The 12,814-nt window shown below is 46.1% G+C and overlaps 1 protein-coding gene across 1 annotated transcript; it reads left to right on the top strand.

Annotated features, from left to right (window-relative positions):
* Positions 1–263: 263 nt before the first annotated feature.
* On the top strand, positions 264–1,196 carry LOC309546780 (olfactory receptor 51E1-like; the record flags this gene model as incomplete). Its single annotated transcript, XM_082246469.1, has 1 exon — positions 264–1,196. The coding sequence occupies exon 1, from the start codon at positions 270–272 to the stop codon at positions 1,194–1,196; it is 927 nt and encodes a 308-aa protein (XP_082102595.1). The 5' UTR covers positions 264–269.
* Positions 1,197–12,814: the final 11,618 nt, after the last annotated feature.

Below are 12,814 nucleotides of genomic sequence, written 5' to 3'. Positions count from 1 at the left end.
TGTAACAGCGATGGTCCACTGGGAAGACTTAGAGGCAGTGAGTTTCTAAATCTAAATTGTTAGTGAGGTGGCAGCTTCATGAAATCTATAAAAGCCCAAATGAGTTCAAGAGAAAATCAATGCGACAAGAGTCACACTAATATCCACAGAACCTCTATGAATTACATTTTACAATTTACAATTATTCAGATTGAATAACACATTTTAGGAATTGATGTTTGAAGACATAAATCCAAGCCATGAGTTCATCTCCCAAGAATGTCTCGGTAATGATTAGCAATTTTGTTCTAGTGGGGCTTATTGAGATTGAATCATTTCGATATGTATGGGTGTTTTTAGCTCTTGCATTATTTTTAGTCACATTGTTTGTTGGTTCTATGATTGTCTATGTAACCTGGACAGAGAAAAACTTACATGAGCCTATGTACATCTTTATATGCGTCTTGGTAATGAATGTGATGTTCGGGAACTTATCATATTTTCCCAAGCTGGCCATTGACTTGTTGTCTGGATGCTCAACCATCTCATTCACAGGATGTCTCTGTCAATCTTTCTGTATCCAGACTTTTGCATGGGTGGAAATGTTTACTTTTACAGCAATGGCATATGATCGATATCTGGCTGTAGGCCACCCTCTGAGATACCACACTCTGATGACCAACATTACAACTCAAAAAATATCACTTGCCATATATGTTTTCAATGTGATGAGAGTAACTGTGGGTATATTATTGACATCAAGGCTAACTTTTTGTGGGGACAATATCAACAATGTCTTTTGCGAGATCATGTCTCTACAACAGCTTGCTTGTGACGATATAACAATTAACGTCCTCTATGGAAAGACTTTAACCTTGTCATCAGTGATTGGCTGCTTGCTTGTAATAACCTACTGTTACATAAGAACAGTTGTCATCTGTCTGAAACTTTCTGCAGAATCCTCTCAAAAAGCTATACATACATTGGTGACTCATGTACTGGCCTTCTCCATTTATGCTGCCACCTTCTTGTTTGTTAATTTGAGGTACAGACTAAACTGGGGTTCTGTATCAATGCAAGTTGATGTTATCATACCTTTGATCGGTACCAGCATAGCTACTACTGTAAATCCTCTTATCTACGGTATAAGGACCAAAGCTCTCAGAGAAAAAATATTGTGCAACTTGCAGACAATTGTAGGCAAACCAAAAGAATAAAACCAGTTTATTTTTATTTAAGTCCTACCATTGTACAGATGTGTCATACTTTTGTGATAATGTAGGAAAGAGAGGGCTGTAGTCCAGCCTATTGGAATGTGTTTGTCTTCTCTAAGCATGGACTGTACTACTTAGTCACTTGCTGTTTAAGCTTGATCCAGCAGGGTGTTTTACAGAAGTGCCATTCAGTGTCATGGGTGTTTAGTGACTTAGTCAATCGGCAGGCTTGGAGGGCCTGGTTTTCTGTCTTGGAAGGTATTAATTAAAGTATTTTCTGGCACATGGTCTTCTCTCCATGATTTTTTTCTGGTTTTAATGCTACAGTGACAGCTATTTATCTCCCAGGCCTTTGGGCCAGGGATCCAAGTTTTGCAAGGATCTCTTCCCCCTGGCAGAAAGCCTTAAGGATGGATGCTGGCAGCAGGGGATGTTCTATTTGGGTCTATTTAAGTTCTGTTTTGGGTCTAGAGCAGTGGTCTCCAAACTTTCTAAACAAAGGGCCAGTTTACTGTCCTTCAGACTTTGTGGAAGTGGGAGTAATAGTGGCCTATCTTTGGTATCAATGTAAGGGATTAAGCCCCATAACTGGTGTCAGTGGGAAGAATTGTGCACTTTTGATTGTGTCAGTGGGAGGAATAGTGCCCCATAGATGGTGTCAGTGGATGAAATAGTGCCCCAAGGCCTGGTTAAGCAAAGGGACAGATCCAGTTTGGAGACTGCTAGTCTAGAGGAAGCAAACTGCACCTGTCCCCTAAAAGAGAGGTGGTGTGTGACAGGTTGAGTCAAAGGTAAACACAGGAATCCTTCCATGCTATCTTGCTAGCTTGTTTAGATTGTCACAAATTAGAGATCAACCGATTATCGGCAAAGCCGATATATCGAGGGTCAATATGCACTTTCCCCGATATATCGGAATCGGCCACCAAGGTGACCAATATTGCTGATATTTCGGAAAGTGCTTGTACCGGAGTGAAGCCTGCAGCTAGAGGCATCACCCCGGTACCGGCATCCATAGCCGACGGTCGGCTGTCTTGTAATGACAACCGATGGGGCTGAGAAGCCGCTCAGCTGTCATTACAAGGAGCGGGAAGGGACGTCCCCCCTCCCACCACTTCCGCGGCTCGCCCGGGTCTCCCGTCCCACCGGGAGACGCGGCAACCAGCCTGCACGGCCACCGAAAACCCAATTAAAGCAGCATTTGGCTCTGATTGGGTCTCCATGCAAAAACCCGGAAGTGATGTCATGAGTGAAGTCACTTCCGGGTACTGTCTGGAGCCAGATTAAAAAAAATGTTGAATGCTTTTAAGTGCAGAGGAGGGGTTTGGGGTCTTTTAGACGCCCAGATTCTTCCACAAGAGTACCTGTCAAATGAACAAAAAAATAAATATTTTTTTGTACGAAAATATCGGCCGATACCGATATGCATTGGCCAAAATATCGGTATCGGCAACGAAAAAACGATATCGGTTGATCACTATCACAAATACCAAGTCAATGGCATTTTTTTAGAGCACCTGTGCAAGGTTAGGAAAATCCTGAAAACTTGATTGTTGGGGTGTATTCGAGGACTAAGGTTGGGAATCACTGCTCTAGTGCAATAAACGTATTCAAGTTTAACTCTAAAGTGACTGACACTCATATTCCTTCAGTTCTGAGTAGTGTTGAGCGAGCACAGACTGTATTATTCGTGTTCGTACCGAATAATTGGATTTTTGTTACCCGAACACGGACCCGAAAACTTTACTGTATGTTCGGGTTTAAAATCCGTGTTCGGTCATTTTATTTCCTGTTTTGTATGTAATGGCGCGCTTTTAATGGCGGGCTTTCAACAGCCAATCAACAAGCGTTTAACTGGTGTGCCTTAAGCCATCCCAGCCATGCCTACTAATGTATTAGTAGCTGTGATTGGCCATCTGAAGCATGTGACCATGTCTTTATAAGTTCGAGAGACCCAGCGCGCTGCGTCATTCTGCTGTAGTTTAGGGAGAGAGCACACATCATACGTGCTGGCTGCTGATTAGGGACAGACAGTGAAAAATTGTGTCCGAAAATAATGCAGGGACAGGTCGGAGTGTAGGCAGGGACAGTTATTTGAGCATTTTAGGGACAGGCTGCAGAGATTAGGCAGGGTCAGTCTACATCGATTTTGCTGTGTGGGGGGTGGTGCAGTGAACGATCTTTTTGAGCATTTTAGGGACAGGCTGGAGAGTGGAGAGATTAGGCAGGGACAGTCTACATCGATTTTGCTGTGTGGGGGGTGGTGCAGTGAACGATCTTTTTGAGCATTTTAGGGACAGGCTGGAGAGTGGAGAGATTAGGCAGGGACAGTCTACATCGATTTTGCTGTGTGTGGGGGTGGTGCAGTGAACGATCTTTTTGCCCTCACTTGAGCCCACTGAGGAGGAGGAGTGTGACAGGAAGTCAGGTAAATCTGTGGATGTAGTCACAGACAGGAGATACATTTCCACCTGGTTTAGAAAATTCACCAATTACTATAGGGTGTCGGCTGCAAAGGTAGCCAGAACTGTCTAAGGACGTTAAACAGACTTCAGCTGTTCGGAATGAGGAAGTTAAGGCCTCTATAATTTGTCCAAAGGAAGTCTAAGGATTTCTGCCTCCTGACGCTGTGTGAGCTAGGGAGAGGAGGACAGTCAGATGTGTGCCTCCCGACGCCGTGTGGGCATGGGAGAAGGGATGCCCCCTGAAGCTGTGTGAGCATGGGGAAGACCTCCTGAAGCGATGTGCGCTGAGGAGGGTAACAAGTGTGAAGACTACTCAAGGCGAGGTCTTGGATCGTTTCTAGGTGAAAAGAAACCAATGGACATTTCCTGTGTGAAGGGGAAATTAATTAAGACTGAATACTACTCAAGGTGAGGTCTTGGACTATTTCTATGTGAATAGAAATACATGAACTGTTTGCTATGTGAAGAGACAAGCAAAGGAATGTCCTCTATGTGAAGAGAAAAGGGACATGTTCAATGTGAAGAAAAATAAATGGACTATTGATGGTCTGCTGTAGGATCAGCAAAGTCTGCCCAACAGTAGGTTGGAGACAGACTTCCTTAGGTAGGTTCCTGTGTGTGAGAAGGTAGCCGCCCACAGTGGCAAGGATTTATTTTGTCTTTTATTTTATTTTGATGTTTTTGACGCTTGCACTTGTGCGAAGAAAATTGCATGAATAAACCAAACTGTTGTTTGCAACCACTTCTCGGCTATCTCCCTGTGTAACGAACCCCCCAAGGGGTCATCCATACCCGCCACGAGCTAAGTCCCCACAGGAGGGAGAAAAAAATCTATTTTTATCAGTCAGTTGTGTGCAGCGTTCATCAGCTATATTTTACTACAAGTTAAAGGGGAATTTTTTTTTTCCCCCCCTCATAGCCTGCTTGCTGCTGACTCTGAGCTGACCGTGACATAAGACACTGCTGTGTTGTTCACATGTGCTATTGAGTGATTTTCCATTTTTTACACTTTTTTCTATTCCACTATTCAATATACACCCTTTTGGGTTAAAAAAAATTAAATTGTGGCATAGTCTTACTAATCTATTTAAAAATTACAAACTTAAAGGGGAATTTTCTTTTTTTTCCCCTTCATAGCCTGCTGCAGAACTGACCGTGACATAAAACATAAGACACTGCTGTGTTCACATGTGCTATTGAAAAATCACCAATTTTATATCATATTTTCTATTCCGCTATTCAATCTACACCCTTTGGGGTAAAAAGAATTAAATTGCGGCATAGTCTGTTTCGGTACGTGTGAGATACACCTTCCAAATTTTTGGGGCGCATCTTCCACCGCCGAGGATTGCAGGGTGCTTCAGTTTGCCTCCTGCCTGTTCCGAACTCCTCCTACTCCTCATCCTGCCTTTAAGGTACAAAAAATAGTAATCAGGGCCTAGTCTGGGTCTGTACGTGTGAGATAGATACACCTTTTGATATCCTATTTTCTATTCCGCTATTCAATCTACACCCTTTGTGGTAAAAAGAAATAAATTGTGGCATAGTCTGTATCGGTACGTGTGAGATACACCTTCCAAATTTTTGGGGCGCATCTTCCACCGCCGAGGATTGCAGGGTGCTTCAGTTTGCCTCCTACCTGTTCCGAACTCCTCCTACTCCTCATCCTGCCTTTAAGGTACAAAAAATAGTAATCAGGGCCTAGTCTGGGTCTGTACGTGTGAGATAGATACACCTTTTGATATCATATTTTCTATTCCGCTATTCAATCTACACCCTTTGTGGTAAAAAGAATTAAATTGCGGCATAGTCTGTATCGGTACGTGTATCTCACACGTACCGTACTATTTTTTGTACCCTAAAGGCAGGATGAGGAGTAGGAGGAGTTCGGAACAGGCAGGAGGCAACCTGAAGCACCCTGCAATCCTCGGCGGTGGAAGATGCGCCCCAAAAATTTGGAAGGTGTATCTCACACCTTCCAAATTTTTGGGGCGCATCTTCCACCGCCGAGGATTGCAGGGTGCTTCAGGTTGCCTCCTGCCTGTTCCGAACTCCTCCTACTCCTCATCCTGCCTTTAGGGTACAAAAAATAGTAATCGGGGCCTAGTCTGGGTTTGTACTTATGAGATAGATACACCTTTTGATATCATATTTTCTATTCCGCTATTCAATCTACACCCTTTGGGGTAAAAAGAATTAAATTGTGGCATAGTCTGTATCGGTATGTGTGAGATACACCTTCCAAATTTTTGGGGCGCATCTTCCACCGCCGAGGATTGCAGGGTGCTTCAGGTTGCCTCCTGCCTGTTCCGAACTCCTCCTACTCCTCATCCTGCCTTTAGGGTACAAAAAATAGTAATCGGGGCCTAGTCTGGGTTTGTACTTATGAGATAGATACACCTTTTGATATCATATTTTCTATTCCGCTATTCAATCTACACCCTTTGGGGTAAAAAGAATTAAATTGTGGCATAGTCTGTATCGGTATGTGTGAGATACACCTTCCAAATTTTTGGGGCGCATCTTCCACCGCCGAGGATTGCAGGGTGCTTCAGTTTGCCTCCTGCCTGTTCCGAACTCCTCCTACTCCTCATCCTGCCTTTAGAGTACAAAAAATAGTAATCGGGGCCTAGTCTGGGTCTGTACGTGTGAGATAGATACACCTTTTGATATCATATTTTCTATTCCGCTATTCAATCTACACCCTTTGGGGTAAAAAGAATTAAATTGCGGCATAGTCTGTATCGGTACGTGTGAGATACACCTTTCCAATTTTTGGGGCGCATCTTCCATCGCCGAGGATTGCAGGGTGCTTCAGTTTGCCTCCTGTTCCGAACTCCTCCTACTCCTCATCCTGCCTTTAGGGTACAAAAAATTGTAATCAGGGCCGAGTCTGGGTTTGTACGTGTGAGATACACCTTTTTATATCATATTTTCTATTCCGCTATTCAATCTACACCCTTTGGGGTAAAAAGAATTAAATTGTGGCATAGTCTGTATCGGTACGTGTGAGATACACCTTTCCAATTTTTGGGGCGCATCTTCCACCGCCGAGGATTGCAGGGTGCTTCAGTTTGCCTCCTGTTCCGAACTCCTCCTACTCCTCATCCTGCCTTTAGGGTACAAAAAATTGTAATCGGGGCCTAGTCTGTGTTTGTACATGTGAGATACACCGTTTTATAAAAATTTTCCTATTCCGCTATTCAATATACACCCTTTTGGAGTGTAAAAAATTAAATTACGGCATAGTCTGTATCGGTACGTGTGAGATACACGTTTTAAATTTGTTTGGCACATCTCCTTCCACCGCCGAGGATTGCAGGGCGCTTCAGTTTGCCTCCTGTTCCGAACTCCTCCTACTCCTCTTCCTCATCCTCATCCTCCCTTTAGGGTACAAAAAATTGTAATTGGGGCCTAGTCTGTGTTTGTACGTGTGAGATACACCGTTTTATAAAATTTTTCCTATTCCGCTATTCAATATACACCCTTTTGGAGTGTAAAAAATTAAATTACGGCATAGTCTGTATCGGTACGTGTGAGATACACCTTTTAAATTTGTTTGGCGCATCTCCTTCCACCGCTGAGGATTGCAGGGCGCTTCAGTTTGCCTCCTGTTCCTAACTCCTCCTACTCCGCTTCCTCATCCTCTACCGCCTCCTCATCCGGTCAGCGTAACACCTTCACCACCAACTTCAGCACAGCCAGGGGTAAACGACAGCAGGCAGTTTTAAAACTTGCCTGTTTGGGGGAAAAACCAAACACCGCGCAGGAGTTGTGGAGGAGCATGGAACAGCAGACAAATGAGTGGTTGCTGCCAGCGAGCCTCAAGCCCGGCCTGGTGGTGTGCGATAACAGGCGAAATCTCATAGCAGCTCTGGGCCTAGCCGGTTTGACGCACATCCCTTGCCTGGCGCATGTGCTGAATTTGGTGGTGCAGAGGTTCCTTAAAAATTACCCCGATATGTCAGAGCTGCTGCAGAAAGTGCGGGCCGTCTGTGCGCACTTTCGGCGTTCTCACCCTGCTGCTGCTCGCCTGTCAGCGCTGCAGCGTAACTTCGGCCTTCCCGCTCACCGCCTCATATGTGACGTGCCCACAAGGTGGAACTCCACCTTGCACATGCTGGAAAGACTGTGCGAGCAGCAGCAGGCCATAGTGGAGTTTCAGCTGCAGCACGCACGAGTGAGTCGCTCTGTGGAATAGCACCACTTCACCACCAATAACTGGGCCTCCATGCGAGACCAGTGTGCCTTGTTGTGCTGTTTTGAGTACTCCACCAACATGGCCAGTGCCGATGACCCCGTTGTCAGCTTAACTATCCCACTTCTATGCCTCCTTCAAAAAACGATTCGGGCGATGATGGAAGAGGATGTGGCACAGGATGAGGAGGATGAAGAGGTAACATTTCCAAGGCTTTCAGGGCAGTCATTCGCAAGTGGCTCCGAGGGTGGTTTCCTGCACACACAAACGCCAGGTACACAATTGTCCAGCAGGGGCATAGTTCTGGAGGATGAGGAGGATGAGGAGGAGGATATGGAGGAGGAGATGGAACCATGTTCACAGCAGGGTGGCACCTAGGCCAGCTCATGGCCATCACTGGTGCGTGGCTGGGGGGATACAGAGGACACAGACGATACACCTCCCACAGAGGACAGCCTTTCGTTGCCTCTGGGCAGCCTGGCACACATGAGCGATTACATGCTGCAGTGTCTCCACAACGACCGCCGAGTTTCCCACATTCTAACTTGTGCTGATTACTGGATGGCCACGCTGCTGGATCCCCGTTACAAGGACAACGTACCATTCTTAATTCACTCACTGGAGCGTGATCGCAAGATGCGCGAGTACAAACGCACGCTGGTAGACGCGATGCTGCTGGCATTCCCACCTGACAGCGGGGCCACAGTGGAAGCACAAGGCCAAGGCAGAGGAGGAGGAGGAAGAGGTCGCCAACGCAACCAGGGCACCGCTAGCACCTCAGAAGGCAGGGTTAGCATGGCCAAAATGTGGAAAAGCTTTGTCAGCATGCCACAACAAACAGCAGCACCAGCAGGTCATATGGAACGTCTTAGCAGGAGGCAGCATTTCACCAACATGGTGGAGCAGTATGTGTACACACGCCTACATGTAGTGAATGATGGGTCTGCCCCCTTCAACTTCTGGGTCTCCAAATTGGGCACATGGCCTGAGCTTGCCCTTTACGCCTTGGAGGTGCAGGCGTGCCCTGCAGCCAGTGTATTATCTGAACATGTATTTAGCACGGCTGGGGGCGTTATCACAGACAAGCGCAGCCGCCTGTCCAGAGACAATGTGGACAAGCTCACGTTCATTAAAATGAACCAGGCATGGATCCCACAGGACTTTTCCGTACCTTGTGCAGAATAGAGATGGATACCGACCTTACCCAGCCATTGTAATATTTTTGATCTTTATCACTCTTTTGGGGTGTACCCTCATTTAAAATGACTGAAAAAAAGCAGTGTTGGCTACCTCATCCTCCTCCACCGCCGCTTCCACCTGCACCGCCACATCCACCACCACCTCAACCTCCCTCCTACTCCATATGGGCCTCATCCTTTATTTTTATGTTTTTTTTTTGTTTTAAGTTATTTCCCTATCCACATTTGTTTGCAGAGCACTTGCCATGCTCTTAACTGCGTTTTGCTGCCATTTGCAGCACTCTAGCCCTTTCCATTGGTGTTTTAGAGCCATTTTAGTGCCTGAAAGTTCTGGTCCCCATTGACTCCAATGGGGTTCGGTGTACGGGTAAAGTTCGGAAAAAGTCCGGGACACGGACCCGGACTTTTTTTGCAAGTTCGGCCGAACCCGCCGAACACGGACATCCAGGTGTCCGCTCAACTCTAGTTCTGAGAAAAGAATCACTCTCTGAGATGAGCGTGCCTGGGGCCTGTAGGCCTCCAATGTAATTTACTACCTGTACCCGGTAGTGACGTCCTCTCCACCTCTCGAGTGTCCCAGAGATACCTGGAAGCGATGGGAGCCACCAGCGCCGCCAGAGCCATTAGCTGTTACTCCTGAAGCAACACAGCACCCAGTACAGAGAAGAAGAACCCTTTTTACCTCATCAATCTTGTGTGTCTCTTCTTCTATCTGTATTAAAGTTACCTGTTGCTACACTTCAATGTCACTGCTCCTCTTCTTCCCTACTTTTAGTCCTCTGTTGCTGGTCACATGTTCAAATAAAAAAAGCAGCCTTTGGAATACAAAGTAAAAATAAATACATAATATCAATAAACCTTTTTCAAATCGTCATACAAATATATATTTCAAATCAAATCTTTATTATTTTTTGGCAATAACATGGTGTGGGCGCATTACTGCCAGTCACAAGCACTTATTAAAGCCAAAGTAACTTTCTGTGTAGAGAAGTCAGGAAGCGCTGGTGTAAGGTACCAGGATACTCCGCTCGGTCTCAACAGACAGGTGTTCCTCTGTTTCAAAGTCCCCAAAAACAAAAAGAAGCAGAGCGCCAAGCAATAGTGTAAAATCGCTAGTGACACTTTATTAAAAAAACATACAAAGTCAACAAAAAGCTCTCGGCATCACGCTGAAGAGCAACCTATGAATTGTTTGAACAAAATGTACACAGGGAGGAACCGAAAGCCGCGACGTCATAATTTCTGGCTCTGCCCTTAGTACATTTTTTCAAACAATTCATAGTTCGTTTTTCAAAAGGTTCACTTTTTGTTTTTGGAGACTTTGAAATGGAGGAACACCTGTCTGTGGAGACCGCCTGAAGGATCCTGGTTAACCTAATGGGAAGTTCACTCACACAAGGGCTTCCTGACTTCCTGACTTCTCTAAACAGAGAGTCGCTTTGGTAGGCACATTCACATGTGGGTGTTTGGAGGACACTTGGGGCTTTTCCTTTCCTTGGAATGCAGAGTTGGGATCCACAGATGATTATCTGTATTGCTGTATCCCAGAATTCATCTTGAAATATACCATTTGGTGTTGGACTTTCTTTTGTTTGCACTAACTTTTTATTCATTTTTTTATGCAATTATGTATTTTGATTATGGGATTTTTTTCACTTTTCATGTAATTTGTGATAATTATCAGTTGCACATGTATATTTAGGGGTAACTTTTAGGGTTAGCTCAGCATCTTACGAATAATGTCAGGTTGATTGCCTGTTGTATCTAGATAGTTAGTAATAGGGTGCTAAGTATATGTCACTTGAGCATCTAATGACCTTGATTAGAGCAATGCAGCCTCACCAGTGCCCAGCAATACAGCCTACACAGTGCCCAGCAATGCAGCCTCACCAGTGCCAGCAATGCAGCCTCACCAGTGCCTAGCAATGCAGCCTCACCAGTGCTCATTCAATGCAGCCTCACCAGTGCCCAGCAATGCAGCCTGACTAGTGCTTAGCAATGCAGCCTCACCAATGCCCATCAAATGCAGCCTTACCAGTGCCCAGCACTGCAGCCTCACCAGTGCCCATCTATGCAGCCTCACCAGTGTCCAGCGTGGCAGCCTCACCAGTGTCCAGCATGGCAGCCTCACCAGTGTCCAGCAATGCAGGTTTACCAGTACACATCTATGCAGCCTCACCAGTGTTCAGCAATGAAGCCTCAACAGTGTCCAGCAATGCAGCCTCACCAGTGCCCATCTATGCAGCCTCACCAGTGCCCAGCTATGCAGCCTCACCAGTGCTCATCAATGAAGCCTCAACAGTGGCCAGCAATGCAGCCTCACCAGTGCCCATATAATGCAGCCTCAACAGTGCCCACCAACGCAGCCTCAACAGTGCCCACCAATGCAGCCTGATCAATGCCCAGCAATGCAGCCTCACCATTACCCATCAATCTAGCCTTACCAGTGCCCAGCAAAGCAGCCTCACCATTGCCCATCTATGCAGCCTTACCAGTGCTCAGCAATGAAGCCTCAACAGTGTCCAGCAATGCAGCCTCACCAGTGCCCATCTAATGCAGCCTCAACAGTGCCTAGCAATGCAGCCTCAACATTGCCCACCAATGCAGCCTGATCAGTGCCCAGCAATGCAGCCTCAGCATTGCCCATCAATATAGGCTTACCAGTGCCCAGCAATGCAGCCTCACCATTGCCCATCTATGCAGCCTTACCAGTGCCCGTAAATGCAGTCTCACCAGTGCCCAGAAATGCAGTCTCACCAGTGGCCAGAAACGCAGCCTGGCCAGTACTCAGCAATGAAGCCTCACCAATGCTCATCCAATGCAGCCCGATCAGTGCCCAGTAACGCAGCCCCACTAGTGGCCAGCAATGCAGCCTCACCAGTGCCCATCTATGCAGCCTAAACAGTGAACAGCAATGAAGCCTCACCAGTGCCCAGCAATGAAGCCTCAACAGTGCCCAGCAATACAGCCTCACCAGTGCCCATCCAATGCAGCCTCACCAGTGCCCAGCACTGCAGACTGACCAGTACTCAGTAATGCAGCCTCACCAATGTCCATCCAATGCAGCCTCACAAGTGCCCAGCAATGTAGCCTGATCAGTGCCCAGCAATGCACCCTTACCAGTGTCCAGCAATGCAGCCTCACCAGTGTCCAGCAATGCAGCTTTACCAGTACACATTTATGCAGCCTCACCAATGCCCATCTATGTAGCCTTACCAGTGACCATCAATGCCGCCTCACCAGTGCCCAGCAATGCAGCCTCACCAGTGCCCAGCAATGAAGCCAGCACATGTCCTCAAGAGTTTCATCACAGAGGAAAAAAACGGTTTTGGAAATAAAAAATACTTTTATTTAATCATACAAATTATAGAAAAGATCACCTCCACCATAAACATAATAAAAAAAATGACTTTGTGGTTGTCACCACAGACAGGCCGCTGCACCAGACACACTTTTTCATCCATCTACCTAAATCTTAGTTGGCATAGTAAATTGTAGCAAGCAAGGCAATACGATATTTGGAAACTACCAATACACTCATGGTCCACAGCAGCAGATCTGCTTGAAAAGACATGGAAAAGTCAATCCTTTAAAACCAATGCCATACAGAGTTATTATTGAGATCAGAAGGGTGTTCGGAGTGAATCCCTGCTCCAATCTCTTAAATACTGCACGGAGGTAAATCAGACCCCCAGTCAATAAGCTTACAGTTCCAACTTTGTAAGCAGTGTGAGTCATCCACTTGATATGAGGCAGCAC

The sequence above is a fragment of the Pelophylax lessonae genome (genome assembly GCF_965119305.1).
Source record: "Pelophylax lessonae genome assembly, chromosome: 2".
NCBI classification, from domain to species: Eukaryota; Metazoa; Chordata; class Amphibia; order Anura; family Ranidae; genus Pelophylax; species Pelophylax lessonae.
The sequence above is the reverse complement of the archived record's forward strand: the minus strand, read 5'-3'. Positions and strand labels throughout refer to the sequence as shown.